The 16,027-nt window shown below is 56.4% G+C and overlaps 1 protein-coding gene across 2 annotated transcripts in view; it reads right to left on the bottom strand.

The window, feature by feature from the left end:
- Positions 1–1,570: 1,570 nt before the first annotated feature.
- TRAPPC10 (trafficking protein particle complex subunit 10) overlaps positions 1,571–16,027 on the bottom strand; it is a 76,790-nt gene continuing 62,333 nt past the window's right edge. For both annotated transcript variants that reach the window (XM_021071078.2, XM_084992279.1), the window contains 6 exons: positions 11,481–11,581; positions 10,126–10,252; positions 9,611–9,781; positions 7,340–7,517; positions 4,992–5,186; positions 1,571–4,752 (listed from right to left, as the gene is read on the bottom strand). In XM_021071078.2, the coding sequence (XP_020926737.1) occupies positions 4,514–4,752; positions 4,992–5,186; positions 7,340–7,517; positions 9,611–9,781; positions 10,126–10,252; positions 11,481–11,581 (1,011 nt within the window). In that variant the 3' untranslated portion in view covers positions 1,571–4,513. The remainder of the gene's footprint in view (positions 4,753–4,991; positions 5,187–7,339; positions 7,518–9,610; positions 9,782–10,125; positions 10,253–11,480; positions 11,582–16,027) is intronic.

The following is a 16,027-nucleotide window of genomic DNA, read 5'->3' as shown; positions in this document are numbered from 1 at the left end:
CGGGCGGAGACCAGGAGTGAGGCACTCTGTGCTCCGGAAAAACTGGAAGAGCAGGTCTTCAGATAAGTTTTGTTTGCTTTGTTTTTGTTTCTTTTTGTCTTTCCTAGGGCTGCACCCACGGCATATGGAGGTTCCCAGGCTAGGGGTCTAGTCGGAGCAGTAGCCTCGGGCCTACGTCACAGTCACAGCAACTCGGGATCCGAGCTGTGTCTTCGACCCACACCACAGTCAAGCAACACCAGATCCGGGCCACATCTGCGACCTACACCACAGCTCACGGCAACGCCGGATCCTTAACCCACTGAGCAAGGCCAGGGATCAAACCCGCAACCTCCTGGTTCCCAGTCGGATTCGTTAACCACTGCGCCACGACGGGAACTCCCAGATAGTTTTTTTTAAGAGAAGATTTTATGAGCCTAATTCTTGTATCTCCTCTTATCTAGAAAAACACTTCAAGGAAAATCCCTGAGGGTGACTGATGCCTGGGACTGGTCGTCACATTCTGTAAACGTGTGCCAGCAGCAAACTTCTGTAAAACGCTCTGCAGGCACCGCCCCTCTCACCTTTCTGACTTGTATCTGGATATTCCCCCCATCCTTGGAAATACTGCCTCCTGCACTATAGTTGAGTGGACGAAAGATGTTAGGTCATCTGTGAGAACAGCCACTCCCAAAGGTGGGCCAGTGAGCCCTGAGGGAACTCAGGAAAGAAACAAAGAATAATATATCCCCACAGCTGAGGTGCACAGCAAAGGAGGGATTCCAGGAAGCCCAGACCTTCCCACCGTCCCATGGACACTGGGTTTCTGTACATCTTCTTCTGCAGATCTGGTGATCTGTAAACCTTTTTGTTCCGACTCCCTTCCCTCTGCTGCAAAAGCTCACACATCCCAGCTTCCCCCCTCGCCTCCGGGGAGTGGTTTCTCAGGGCTCCCTGAGATGCTGTCTCCCAGGCTTAAGCGCCAATTTCACCCCAAATAAAACTCAACTTTCAGGTTATGCATTTTTTAAGTCGACACTGCTGAATATGACAGACAGCTACCTTGCAAAATTTCAGGATGGCAAACAGGTCTAACAAAAAATCTGAAACCTCTGAAGATTCAAATATCTTAGAGTGAGGGTATTATCTTAGGGTAATAAATTGTGAAAAAAAATCCTCAATGCTCCCCCAAAAGTAAATGATCCTCGTTAGAGTCAGGAACGAGGATTAGAGAAAGAAAATAAAATTATTTATTTATTTTTTTTGGTCTTTTTGCCATTTCTGGGGCCACTCCCGTGGCATATGGAGGTTCCCAGGCTAGGGGTCTAGTCGGAACTGTAGCCACCAGCCTACGCCAGAGCCACAGCAATGCGGGATCCGAGCCGCGTCTTCGACCCACACCACAGCTGACGGCAAGGCCTGATCGTTAACCCACCGAGCAAGGCCAGGGATGGAACCCGCAACCTCCTGGTTCCTAGTTGGATTCATTAACCACTGCGCCACAACGGGAACTCCAGAAAATAAAATTCTTTAAAAATACACACTCAACGTTCACACGCCACAGCAAAAGGATGAAGTTCAAAGCAGCAAGTTTCTTCTTAAAATGTGTATTTTCAGAGGTATAATGCTCATATTTTTAAACAACCTTAATACAATGGTTTTAATCTAACAGTATATTACAGAATAATGTGAAAAATGACTTTCATAGTAAACCATGAAAATGGAGTTAATACCTGCAGTATCAAAGTCGCCAACCTGTCACCTTTCCCAGCCACAGAATCCCAGCAAACTGTATTGACAATGCCTCTGGTCTGAGAGCCGGATGTATAGGATGAGCACATTTAGAGAAAGGGGCGTTTTCATGAAAAATGTAATTTAAAATCACGTAAGATTTATTTTAAAGATCAGTTGACAATAAAACTTTAGATCAAGCCTAGTTTGTTCTTTTATAAAAAGTAGTACAAGTTTTGCCATTTATATACACACCTGGAGCGTTTCATTCATTTTGCAACTTAAGCTTGTCTCAGACACTAGAGAAACGGGACAGAAGCCTGTGTGGATTTTCTCCACGACCTCTGTTGGGACCTCGAGCCCCCCACCCCCCACCCCCCGAGGCAAGCGCAGGGACGGCAGGCTGACGCCTCTGTCAGATCAGCGACGGGTTCCACGGGAGAGTCGGGAGAGTGGTAATTTTTCCAGTCACAGGAGACCCCGTGAAATGCACCAAAATCATAACTTATTTTCTTTCTCACCTGCTGGTGGGTGCGTGCGCCGCAGGTAGTTGGAGACCGGCCGCATGTTTCAGACGCGCAGCCTAGATCTGGCTTCACCACCACGTAACAGCTGCTCTGTCTTTACCAACAAAGCCAGCTTGTCTCCAGCACATAAGCCTTATTCGATTTTAAACACAACAAAAATCCAATTACAGCCTTTTAGATTAAAAAAAGTCTTATGTGATATTCTTCATTTGTTTTTTTTTTTAAAGATGTATCTATGTATCTTCGATCGCAAAGACCTCTGGGTAATTGGGGGGGAATAAACCTGTGGAAAATGTGAATTCATTTAATTTTCCAGACGTAAGCATTTCGGTTTTCCGCTTCATTTCCCCCCCCTTTAAATATGTATGGAATTAGAGACTCTCATCTCAGCGCCCAAGTCAGAGAGAAAGGAAGTGGCCAGCGAATCAAACCCCCCTTTCCGGACGCCGAGCGGGACACTGGCCCCCCGCGCGGAGAAAGTGCTCCTTCCCGGCTCGAGGCTCCCCTCGTGGGTCAGGGGCTCTTCAACAGAATCGGATCCCGAAATCTCTTCCTTCACGGACAGGGCCTGGCAGATCTGTAGGGCAATCATCAATTTCTACGACAAAACGGACTTATTTTAGAAACCCTACACTATCGTTAGGTTCTGAACTTCTAATCTAACTAGTTGACCACGTTTACTAGTTTTAAACTGCACTTAAGAAAGGCAAGTTTCTGAAAAGTTTAATAAGATACACGTATTCATCTTCTTTGTACACGTCTCCAATTTCCATAAAGGGAGAACATGGGGGGATCGCCACGTTTATCTGTTAAATGAACTGCAAGAGCGCGCACGGAAGAGAAGACGCCGGCCCTGCTCCAGGCTCGCCCGGCCCGGGCCTTCCTACCCCCGGCGCGGCGTGACGGGAGGGAGGGAGGGATGGAGACAGGCAGGTGCTGGAGGCTCCTCCAAGGCTCGCGCATTTGAGGTTACTCGCGGGAGGCCCGCCCTCTGCTGGACCTGCCTCCACTCGCTTGCACTACCGGCCTGGCCAAGTTCCATTCCAACCACACTTTCCTGGTGAACTGAGAGTTCTCTATCTCCTATGTACAAAAATACAGCGCTTTGGAGAGCTGGAAAAGGCTTAATACATACAACACTTATTTACAAGCTGTGACTTTCACACCAATAAAAACAAACACACATTTATTTTGTCCTTGATTTTTGGTGCAACTTATACATAAACAGCACATCAGTTAGTCTGTGCTTTTAAAAATAATAAATCAACCATATGTACAATTAAATTTACAACCTAAAGCAAATTAATCATGGGTACGGCGTGACTGCAGCTTGGCGGACAGCAGAGCACGGTCCGAGACGCCCGTCCTTCCCGCCACCAGACCAGACGCACACAGACGGGGCCCCTCCCTGCTGCACCGAAACGGAACCTCTTAATTGCGGAGACTTAAGGTGCAAAAGAAAAACAAAGATTATACAGTTACACGGAAAGACTTCAAAGGTGAGAGGAAACAACACATTAGCCCCCACATGGATGATGGTCATTAAAATAAATATGTGTCTAATTCCAAGTGCACCCGATACCTAATCAAGGAGGGGGGGGAGGACGGGCTCCAGAAACACGCGCTCCTCCGTGACTCCCGCGCCAAGGCGTGTGTCTCAGGCCCCGCCTCGCCGTCTTCAAGTACCTTTAAATGGCTCCAGCTAACGGATGCTCCAGGACCGCCCAGTCTCACATCCCAAGGCACAGAAGGGGTTTGTTCTCTGCCCACCCCACCCTCAGCCCCACCCACCTGCCCAGAAAGGGGTTCCTCTAGAAAAGCACAACTGGGTGAGCTGGGGTAAAAGACGGCGGTTTCCCCCTCGGGAGACTTAACAGATCCGCCCGCTCAGACACCGGGCAAGACTGCAGGCCCTGCTGCCTGTCGCCCTGAGAGACACTCGGCCTCGCAGGAAGAACCGGCAGGCGACAGGCCAGGCTGCTCTGGTGAGAGGCCACGGGCAAGCCGGTCCGTGAGCAGGGGCGAGGGTGGAAGGGGCCAAGCAGCGCAGGGACGGGAGACGAGAAAGCAGCCAGGAGCCTTCCAGCCCAGACAACACCAGAACAAAGACGCAGCTCAGCCGACCAGCTGTCCAGGACGCTCCCTGCTGCCCCCACGGCCAGGCGGGACCACCGGAAGTCTGCCTACAGCTGGAAGGTGACAACGGAGAACAGGCGAGGCAGGGCCCCTTCCAGTGCAGGCACGCCCGGCCTGGGGACTTGGCAGCCCGGGCGCCGTCACGTGACGCTGACCTCCAGCACGTGGTCGTCTCTGCTGGGGACGACCAGGACCTGGGTGCCCGCGCTGGAGTTGAAGACCTGGCCCGGGGGCAGCGCCTGCAGCCGGGGCATGGGCAGGCCTTTGTGCTCGCTGCTGGCGGTCGAGTGCACGCTGCCCCTGCTCCTGAGGCTGCTGCTGTCCAGCTGGTCGTCCCCGTGCTTGTCCAGCGACAGGCTGTCGTTCTCTATCCAGCTGTCTGCAAGACCAGCCCCGTCAGGCGGGCCCGCATGCGCCTTCCCCACCCCCACGCGGGGGAGCCACCAGCCTCCCCATCGACCTCCGTGAACAGAATCTAGGGCTCGGGCCCTGGGGGGTCGCTCTCCCGAGGGGGTGCCCAAGACCTGTCACCCTGCCTGGGGCTTGGGAACCAGGTCCCAGGGGCCCCGAGCCCACGCTGGCACGCGGCCCGTCCCCGCCCCGCGCCCGGGTCCTCACCGGCGTCAAGCTGCGAGGCGTGCGCGGAGTGATGCGGCAGGTACTTGAAGAGCCTGACGTCGGGGAGGGGCAGGTAGCCCGCGAAGAGCGGCAGGACCTCCATGTGGACCCTGTGCGTGGCCTGCGCGGCCGCGGGCATGGAGATGACGCCGGAGCTCTTCCCGCACACCGCCCAGTTGCTGCTGTTGTCCACAACTGAAACGCAGACGGGGGCACTGTCTACCCGGGAGGGCGGCCGGCGTTCACGCCCCGGGAGGACCGCCCGTCTCGCCCCGCCCAGCGCGCTCTCGGGAACCGCGTCTCCTGACCGCACCTGAGGGCACACCCGCTTTGCCAACAGCCGGGCCGGGTGCACAGGGAAAGCCCTTCTTTCTCCTCAAGGTAACGGTTGCTGCCTCTAAGCACGGGCCTCTGGCCGCTGGTTCCTCCGCTAAGGGGCACATCCGCCCGCAGACCTGAGGCCCAGCTCAGCTGCAAACCCAACCTTTGCGGGGGCGGGGGAAACGCGCAGGTGCGCACCTGGTGCCTCCCGGGGCACAGCCACATGGAGAGTCGTGATGCCCAAGGCAGCACCCAACTGAGCAGCCACTGAAAAGGGAGCGGGACAGGACCCTTGTCCTCGAGGAGCAGATGCCCTGCCCAGAGGTCGTGGCCACACCAAGCCAGAGCCCAGAAGCAGGGGACCGAAGCTCTCTGCTCAAAGAAGGGGCAGCAGAGGGCGGAGTGCTTTCCGGAACGTGCAGAAGCAGCACCCGCATTCGGGAGGGAAGGCGGAGTCAGGTCCCCGGGGCCAGCCCCTGCCCACCACCGCACTGGTGGCATGCCCGCGGGGGTAAAGCCGTGGGCCGGGCACACTCAGGGGCACTGTTCTTTGCCAGCACGAGCTTGCAGGAGAAAACTGCCAGTTTTACCTCGGGATATCCTTCATGACCCAGCTAAAGTCAATTTCATTTTATTAAATTCAACCCTTTCCCACACATCTTTTTAAGTTTAATTCTGAGATGATGCTATAGTTACAAGAAGTTGCAAAACAGCAGGGAGGTGGGTGGCCCCCCCGGCCCTGCCTCCTGTGGAAAGGACACCGGCAGAGCACAGGCCACCAGGCCACTGAGCTCTCTGGCCCCTCACCAGCCAGCTGCTCCATCTCCAGCACTCCGGCAGACTCTTTCTAAAAGCGAGTGGTACACGGCTGTGGCTGTGGTGCAGGCAGGCAGCTGCAGCTCCTATTAGATCCCAGCCTGGGAACTTCCATATGCTGTGGGTGCGGCCCTAAAAGAAAAAAAAAAAAGACACAAAAAAGTGAACGGCATGAGCCTGGCACTTGAACGCAGCTGTCCCCCATAAATGAGAGTGTCTGATCAAAAATCAGCCTTTTGGAAAACGTGCATTTGCCACTGTGAGCTCGGCAGGCCTGATACAGATCCTCTGAGACTACCCTGCTGAGTCCCGTGTGAGCCCAAAGCCCGCGTGAACCTGCGACGCTGGACAACGGAAGAAAGGGCCGGACACTGGGCAGATCCGTGTACCTCAGGGACCAGGTTTCGTGAAGGATCCGGGCGGGGTGTGGGGTCAAAGGCCCTTTCAAAATGCAAGACGGGTCAACGAATTTAACAAAACTGAAGCTGACGCAAGTCCACTCGTGTGATTTCAGACTCCGGGTGGCAAGCAGCCTCTAACAAACCAGCACTCGCCAAGTTCTGGCGGAGGCTCAAAGAATAGGGCCAGTTCGCCGAAGGCTGCGAGCCCTCCCTTCCCGGTGACACATCTACGCGCTGGCGCTGCTTCACCTGCTTCAACCCATCAGGCAGGTGGCCAGACGGACGCCGCAGAGGGAACGGGCGGGTACCTCCCGGGAGCCGGCCAGCACCGGGACTCCAGCACCGAGAAGCCGTTCTGCTCCGTATTTTTCTTAGTGTTTTGGAAAACAGTTCTTTTTCAAGAGTATTACCATGTAATGAGTTTTCTATTATTTTAAAGTAAGAAAACAGATACTGGTCTCCTTAAGCACCTTTTGAGCATGAAGGGCCTGACCCCCAAGCCTCAGAACTGCTACTGAAGAAGCCGAGCCAGGAGGAGGGGCTGCCAAGGGGTGTGGGGGGAGCCCAGTCTGTGGAGGGAAGCGGGTGGGAGCCCGCCTGGAAGACGCCTGCACGGCTGGGCTCTGCTCCCGGACCCTGACTCCGCGTGCCCTCGGAGGCTCCGTCTGGGCCCCGTGACACCACAGTCCGAGCTCAAGGGCCGGCGGGCCCAGGCCCACGGTACACGCTCAGGCGCTCCTGTGCCCTCCAGACACGCGGTGAAGGACAGGGAGCGCCCGGGGGCGGGGTGGGGGAGGCCGCTCAACCCACCTTCATACATCAGCTTCGTGGAAAAGTACTCGTCGGAGCCCGTCAGCGCCTCATCCTGATCCGCCTCCAGGAGGCCGGAGAGCCGCGTGATGCACACCTCCAGGGAGCAGAGGGCGCCCGTCCGGCAGTGCTCCGTCCCTGCGGGCGGCGAGACCTCGGCCTTCACACTGTACAGGGTCTGGGCACGGAGGGAGACAGAGGCCAAAGAGGCGTCAACGGGCGAAGCGATGGCACCGGGGCCCCCGCCCCAGGGCAACAGGGAGAAGGCGGCCAGGCACCTGCGGAGGAGGGGGCGGCAGCGCCCCGGGCCCCCAGCCTCGGCGTTGGCTGACCTGCCACCTCACCCCTGTGCACCCCAGGACGCATCGCCAAAAACCAGGCCATTTCTTACCAAAACCCAAGGCCACCATCACACGAGCAAACTTACATGAGTTCCCAGGAATCAGCCAACACCAAGGCCATAACCAGCCTCTCCGTGACGGCTCTTTCTCTGTGACCTGTTTACCTGGGATGTGCCCCTGTTCACACCTGCTGCCACCTGCTCCGGGCGGACGGCCTGGCCCCATGTGCTGGCAGCTGCTCTTGTAAGGGAAGCTCCTTCCCTGGGGGCCCGGCCAGAGCACAGCTCAGCCACTCCGCTACCGCTGCCTTGCCACCCACTTCGCTGGGCCCCGCGGCCCACAGGGACCTCCACCCGACACTGGCCCTCGCGCGGCACCCGCCCTGGACGGCAGCCTGCAGAGTCCCGAGTGTCAGCCCTTGTCAGTCCCTTGTCATCAGCAGTCCCCCCGCCTCCCAGCGCCTCCCCTTTATGGGCCCCTCGGGGAGACCCCGTGGGGCTCACCCAAACCCTCTGTGGTCTGAACTGAGCAATCCAGCCAGCGACCCCCACAAAGACCCTCATGAAGGGCCCAGGCCCCGCCTCCCGGTCTGCACTGGGCCCCGACCTGCCGTGTGCCCCTCGCGGGGTGCCCTGTCCCCCCCAGGACCCGTGAGTAAGAACTTCTCGGCGTCAGGCCCTCTTGGTCCGTTGCTGAACCGCAGCTCACACCTGGCCACCTGTGCTCCACTTAAGCATAAATTTACCAAAACCCTAGTATGCACCCGGCACTTACAGCACAACTCCGTTTACAAGTGTCCTAGCATCTGCAGCAAACAAAGCAGATGAAATGCACACAGACTCTTTACCATACGAACAGTTTATGCTGCTCAGCTGCCGTTAATATGCCGGTCGGTCCAACAAACAGGCGCCCCTGTCAGAGGTAATGCTCACCCCTGAGGCTGGTGAGGCGACGAGCTCAAGGCACCAGGACGGGTGAAGCAGAGCCTTTTAGTTGGAAGGAGGTGCTGAAGAAGCTGCTAACGTCAAGAGCTGTGTACACAAGCACCTTCTCAAGGTGCTGTCTGACAATCTTGGCATGAAGAGAAGCAAAGGAAATGCCACAAAGCCGTGCCTGCATTTTGATGTGCTGATGACACAGAGTCCAACCACCTCGCTACCGAAACAGCGCGACTGGCGCTACTCACCCGCTCAGGGCTGCTTCTAACTCCACGCTGAGCGTGCAGGCTAAAGAAAATCAGGTAAACTTCCACGACTTCCGCTTTCTTTTAAAAAACCAGACGAGTTCTGGGGAGTTCCCGCTGTGGCTCAGTGGGTTACAAACCGACTAGTAGGCATGAGGATATGGGTTCGATCCTTGGAACACCCAGTGGGGTGAGGACCCGGCGTTGCCGTGAGCTGTGGTGTAGGTCACAGACGCGGCTCAGATCCCATGGTGCTGTGGGCTGGGCTGCAGGCCGGTAGTTGTAGTGCTGATTCAACCCCTAGCCTGGGAACCTCCATATGCCTCAGGAGTGGCCCTAAAAAGCAAAAAATAAAAAAACTGGAGATGCAGCAGCTAACGTCCAAGACAAAAAGGCCCTGAGAAGAAGCTGCAGGACACACTAAGGGAAGGTGAGGGAGAGAACGGGGTGTGTGTGGGGGAAGCAAGGAGTCCCTTTGTCCCTGGAGGGTGCGGGTGTCACACAAGCCGCCTCACGGGGACCTGGGGCTCCAAACGCAGCAGGCGATGCTCCCACCCGCAGGGGCCAGCCCTTTCCCGTGATTGCTGCTTCATTATTCTCAAACATCGCGTGTCTGATTTTTAGAATATAAAGAACATGGCCTAGAAACCTCTGTATGCCGCGGGCACAGCTAAAAACATAAAAAGACCACGATGTCACCTCTCACCGTCCCACTCCACAGCCCCACTAAAACAAGGCGATACGTACAAAAAAATTTTCCACTTGAAATTCGTAAGTATAGGGCTTTAAGGAGACGGACAGCTGCTCTTCCGAAGCTGGGCAGAACCGGACGGAGAACCGGCAGTGCAGAGAGGGGGGCGGCTCCCGGGTCCACTTCAGCTCCCAGACGAAGAACACGGCCTGCTTGCTGTGGATGCGCTGCGAGAGAGCCGGCTGTCACTGCGCGGGCACGCACACGCGCACGCACACACATCTGCACGTGGAGCCGGACAGGCCTGGGATCTAACTTTTCTGAAACCACAGACATCAACCCATCTCCTCATCTGTCCACGGGGCCCCTCGGCCCCGAAGGTGAACCGTGAACATGGGCGTCCCGGCAACGGAGCCCGGGGCCCACCGACCCCCGGCGGGGTCCTTCTCTAGCCGGAAAGGCTCACGCTGAAGGCACTGCCACGTCGCGATCGCCACACGAGAGGGACAGGCCGGCGCGGCCTCTCGTCCTCACGCTCCTTCCCTGGAGAGGCTGACGCTCGAGGCCGTACCTGCCGGGGCTCCGTGTTGAGCGGCACCAGTCGCAGGTCCGGGCCGTCGGCGGTGTCTGCGAGACGAGCATCTGCCAGCTGGAAGTCAAGCTCTGACAAGTTCTGGACGCGCACCTGCACGTACTTCCTGAAGGAGGAAGCCGACGTGAGACCGGGACGGCTGAGGACACTAGGAGCGGGCGTGACCGCGGGGAGGAGGCCGTCTCGGGGCTGAACAAGGAGCGGGAAAATAAGCAGGCGCCGCGCAGATGCTGCTTCTGAGTTCACGCGTAAAAGTGCCAGGAGAAAGAATCCTTTCTACGCAAACCACCTCCTCGCTCACAGGGCATTCTGTTCCGGATGTGTGGCCACACGGCTGTAACCGCATCTCCTAAGCACGCAGCCGGCGGCCGTGAGCGACGCGGAGAGCGCGACCCGCTCCGCTCGCCGGATGCGAGGACTTCTCCCCGAGGGCCGGGCAGCGCAGGCTTCGCCTCCCAGGGCTCCGTGGACCTTCCCACTCGCGTGTAAGGGCGGCTGAGGGCCAGGCCTCAGGCCGCCCGGGCCCAGGCGGGGCTGCCGGCGTTAAGCCGAACCCTGCAGGTGCCGCACTGAAGCCTGGGGGGGAGAGCTGCCGGGACGTGACGCCCACTCTGAACGCAGCCCTGACACTTCTGTTTCCAAATGGCCCAAGTCCCATCCACGGCTGAAAGCCCGGGGGCAAAGTCACAGGGAGGGCAGACTCAGCCCGAGCCCAGGGACGGCCGGGGCACCTGCCACTTAGGGTGAGACCGCAGACCCGAGTGTCCCCAGGCAGGACAGAGGCGGCCCAGGACGGCCCTGCAGACTTTCGTCCAAAACCCGAACCCGAACCTAGTCAGGCCTCTCAAGCAGCGGATCCCAACTGGGGGCGATGGCTGGGGACATCTGTGGTTCTCACGTGGGGGGAGCGCGGCCGGCAGAACGTGGGGGAGCCAGGGGGCTGCCAGGGCCCACCACATAGGGACACCCACCCAAGCGTCAAGCATCGGTAGCGCTGAGACGGGAGGCCCCATGGCAGAGGGGACACAGCTGACAGGGGACCCAGGAGGACGTGACCGTCGACTCCAGAAGGTGGTCCCTCTAGAGGACAACGGACCCTAGTGTATCGGTGGCTTGAGAAACAGGAGCAGGAGGAATAAACAGGACACAAAGGGGACTTTAACCCCACGTCCTGCAAACCTGCTGTGCCAGGTCACCTCTGGGACAGCTGTGCACAGCCAGGGAACTACTGTGAGGGCTAACGAAAGACACTCGATGTCACCAGAGCCAAGCTGGCGGCAGCAGCCCTACAGCGCAGGAGAGCCAGCGGCGGGGGCGGGGGCGGGGTCCTTTACCGCGTCCCGGCCGACAGCAGGGCGTGCGAGGTCCCGAAGGGCACGCGGAAGGTCAGGGCGATGACGGTGGAGTAGATGGACCACGGGCAGTCGATGGACACCTGAGGAGACAGGGGGGCACGGTCTCAGCGGCTCGCTACTCACCCGCCCGTGGCCACGCTGCCAAGCGCGGTTTTCAATGTGCAGGTTATGACAAAGCGCTTGTGGTCACTTACGCGCAGATGGCCCTGCTCTGTCATTCACTATCACAAAATTAAATGAATTATGCAACCTCTTCATCCATGTGACACTGAAAATCCATCAATCTGGACCAAGCTAATAACTCCCGGGAGGGCGGAAGCCAGGTCTCAAAGCTCCTTCCCCGGGGGGGACCAATGAACGCGCCGGGCAGACTGTCCGTTCAACGGCTCGGCCCACGCGCGCTCTCATGACGGAGCGTCGGTGCCCCGGGACCGCGACAGGTGCGGAGCGAAGGCACCGAGGACTGCAAGAGAAAGACGTTACTCTTTAGGTGCTGACTTGGCTGATGCTCCTGCGAAGTGACCGCATTTCTTAGCCTCTCATCCTATTGTCTTACGCTTCCACCTTAAGAAAAAATTACTCAATGTACTTGAACGAAAAAACACGTCGCCAAAAGAACCAGTTCACGCAGTTCTCTCATCCCCCCCGCAGAGCTCCGTGAGCCCCGGTGTCTACGAGCCGGGCTGTGGTGTCTGCTTGCGACTGCACGTGTGCATCAGGCCCCGGGGTGCCGGCGCCTGACGTGTTTCACTAAGCACAAGGCCCTCTGAGCCGCCGGCTCCGTCCTCCTTCGCGGCCAAAGGCGTCTCCATTCATTCACCAGCAGGCCCCGCGGAGCTGCTGCGGCGCCGCGGCCACTTTCTAGGCAGACAGAGAACATGCGGCAAGGGACGTGCCCACGCAGACTCCCGCTTGAGCCGGTGCTGTTGTCTTCTTCAGAAAAACAGCCAGACGTGGAACTGCGAGATCGTGTGAGAGCGCTTTGTAGCTTGAGAAACGCCCACACCGGTTCCCACGACGGCTGCGCCGACGTGCATCCCGCCAGCAACGAGCGAGGGCTCCCTTTTCTCCGCGCCCCGCCAGCACCCGCTATTTGCTGTCTTTCCGACGAGAGCCATTCTGACAGGTGCGAAGTGACAGCTTGCGGTTTTTTTGCTTTCTGGTTTTTTCCCCTCTTTTTCTTCTTTCCCTTTTTTGGGCCGCAGCATGTGGAGGCTCCCAGGCTAGGGGTCGAATCGGAGCCAGAGCTGCCGGCCTCCACCACAGCCCCAGCCACGCAGGATCCCAGCGAGCGCGGCCAGGGACCCAGCGAACCAGCGTCCTCACGGACACCAGCTGGGTGTGTGGCCCCTGGTTTGGGACTGTCTCTATGGTCTTTTTAGTCTGTTTCCTGCATTTCTCTTCTGATCGTTTGTAACTTCCTTCCTTCTGCTAACTCTGACCTTTGTTCTTCTTTTTCTAGCTCCTTGAGATGTAAAGTCACATTGTTCATTTGAAACTTTTGTTTTTCTTTGCCTTTTTAGGGCCACACCTGCAGCACATGGAGGTTCCCAGGCTAGGGGTTGAATCAGAGCTACGCTGCTGGCCTGTCCCACAGCCACAGCAACGCCAGATCCCAGCTGTGTCTGCGAGCGACACCACAGCTCTCGGCAGCGCTGGATCCTTAACCCACTGAGCAAGGCAGGGATCGAACCCGGTCCTCACGGATGCCAGTCGGGTTCGTTAACCACGGAGCCATGAGGGGAACTCCCTCTTGCTCCCTGAGGAAGGCTTTTATTGTTATCAACTTCCCTCCGGGAGCTTCTTTGCTGCATCTCTTAAGTGTTGGCAGGTTCCACTTCCATTTTCACTTGTCTCAAGGTGGGTTTTTCTTTCTCTGTGGGTTTCTTCGCTCGCCTGCCCTGCTGGTTGTTCGGCAGCAGGCTGTTTAGTCTCCACACGTTTCTGCACTTCTCTTTGCGTAATTCACTTCTGCAGTCGTACCACGTGGTTGGAAAAGATGCTTGATGTGACTTCAAACGTCTTAAATTCACTGCGACTTGTTTGGTGTTCTAACATACGATCTATTTGGGAAAATGTGCCATATGTACTTGAGAAGAACGCGTATTCTGTTGTTCTTGGAATGCATGTTCTGGAAATGTCTGTTAAATCCATCTGGTCTAACACACTGAAGGCCAGTGTGTCCTCACTGATTTCCTGTCTGGATGACCTACTCGTTTACATAGGTGCGGCGTCAAAGCCCCAGCATCACTCCACTGCCGGCTGGCCCTTCGGATATGTTCACGTTCGCTTTCTATCTTAAGGGCTCCCTGCTGGGGGCAAAACCCCCACAGACGTCCTACCTCTGTATGGGACTGACCCCGTCGTCACACCCACGCTTGCCTCTTGCCGCCGTCTCTGGTTAAAGGCTCTCTTGTCCGAGGTCGGTGCGACCTCCTGGCTCTTTCCTTGTTTCCAGTCGTGCGGCGGACCTTCTCCAACCTTTACTTTCAGTTTGTGTGTCCTCCCAACTAAGCGCCTCTCCGGCAGGCAGCTAAAAGGTGGGTCTGGATATCTTCTGTTTAAACAGCTGCACCCATGGAAGTTCCTGTGCTGGGGACTGAATCTGAGCGGCAGCTGCAGTAACACGGACCCTTTAGCTCAGTGTGCCAGGCACTTCCGCAGTGACCTGAGCCACGGCAGTCGGATTCGCAACCTGGCAGGAATGCCCAGTCTTGATTTTTTTTAATCCACTCAGCCGCTTTGTGTTTTGATTGCAGAATTTGGTCTATTATTTGCACTTAGAGTAATTACTGAGATATGTGCTTGTTGTCATTTTGTTGATGGTTTTTCTGCCTCTGTCTCTTTCTCTTGCTCTCTCTCTTCCTTTGTAGTTTAATGAGTTTCTTTGGTGGTGTGTTTATATTCCTTTATCTTCTGTGTAGTTCCTGTAGGTTGTGCTCTGTGGTCTCCAGGAGGCTTACATGTAACAATCTGTATCCATAAGTCTACTTTAAGTTATAACAACTGAAGCTGGATCCTGTTTTAAAGTTCAACATGTTTACACACCCCCAACATTTTATGTTTGGTTTTTTTTTTTTTGGCTTTTGCTTTTTAGGGCCACACCCGCAGCATATGGAGGTTCCCAGGCTGGGGGTCCAATCGAAGCCGTAGCCGCTGGCCTCCGCCACAGCCGCAGCAACCCCAGATCTGAGCCGCGTCTGTGACCTGCACCACAGCTCACTGCGACGCCGGATCTTTAACCCATGGATCGAGGCAGGACCAGAACCTGCAGCCTCATGGTTCCTCGTGGGATTCGCCTCTGCTGCGCCGTGCTGGGAATGCCTACACACGACCATTACCTTGAATTCGTTACCGGATAACGTGCTCATCTCTGTCGCATTAAGGCTTTCCCCCCGAGATTCCTTTTCATCTCGTTCTTCCCCCTGGAACATGCTCCTCTGTTTCTTCATTTTGCTTGACTCTGTCGTTTTCTCTGTGTCAGCAGATGACACAACCGCCTCTCTGTAAAGTGTGGCCTCATGCAGGAGGTAAACCTTGCTGTCGGGCCCTGCCCCGGCTCTTGGCTGTCTCGCAAACCTCTGTGCTTGTCAAGCAGCCTATTATACTTCTAATAGCTCCCAGCAGGTGGGGATGTGCCAAGACCTGTCAGTGTCCCAGAGAGGACAACCCCAGCACCCATGTTCAAATGGACTAGAAGCCAGAGCCTCAGGGAGCCGCTGTTAAAAAGTATGCAGAAACTGGCGTTCCTGTCGTGGCGCAGCGGAAACAAATCCGACGAGGAACCACGAGGTTTCGGGTTCGATCCCTGGCCTCGCTCGGTGGGTTAAGGATCTGGTGTTGCCATGAGCAGTGGTGTAGGTTGCAGACATGGCTCGGATCCTGCACTGCTGTGTCTGTGGTGGAGGCCGGCAGCTGTAGCTCTGACTGGATCCCTAGCGTGGGAACCTCCATATGCCGCAGGTGTGGCCCTAAAAAGCAAAATAAATAAATAAATTTTTTAAAAAGGTATGCAAAGACTACAGTCCTGTGGGGTCACGAGCATACACTTCTACCCTTGGGCTGCTCAAACGCCCTCAGAAAGAATTGCTACCTGTGTTACAAGATAAGGACAGACTCGGAATAAGCATGATGCTAGTAAACATCCTGTGAGCTGATGGACTGTGGATTTGGATCACGGATCTTTCCACCAACTCAGGAAATACTCGCACCAAAAGCACAAAACAATATAGTGTTTCCTCCTTGCTAAGGATGAGACGAGGTGTCAATAAACAAAGAGGGACGCGCTGAGACACAGAGCGCCCTTTAGCCTCGGCACACTTACCGTCCCCTAAGCCAACACTGTGTCTCTCACGACACACTGTCCTCCCCCCTGAACTGGGACGGGAAAGTCAAGAGCCTGTCTGCCTTTGCAAGACGTCCTCTCATCTCAGAAGGGGAGATCCACAGAGAGAAAAGCTAACCCCCCCCCCAGAGCTTGTGGGGTCGGGAACTAGCAGTCTGCCACCTCGACAGGAGTCGTCTCC

Source organism: Sus scrofa, chromosome 13 (assembly GCF_054392235.1).
Source record: "Sus scrofa isolate SSC_HxYL_T2T_F1_AM1 chromosome 13, Sscrofa_HxYL_maternal_Yorkshire_Landrace_v2.0, whole genome shotgun sequence".
NCBI lineage: Eukaryota > Metazoa > Chordata > Mammalia > Artiodactyla > Suidae > Sus > Sus scrofa.
The sequence above is the reverse complement of the archived record's forward strand: the minus strand, read 5'-3'. Positions and strand labels throughout refer to the sequence as shown.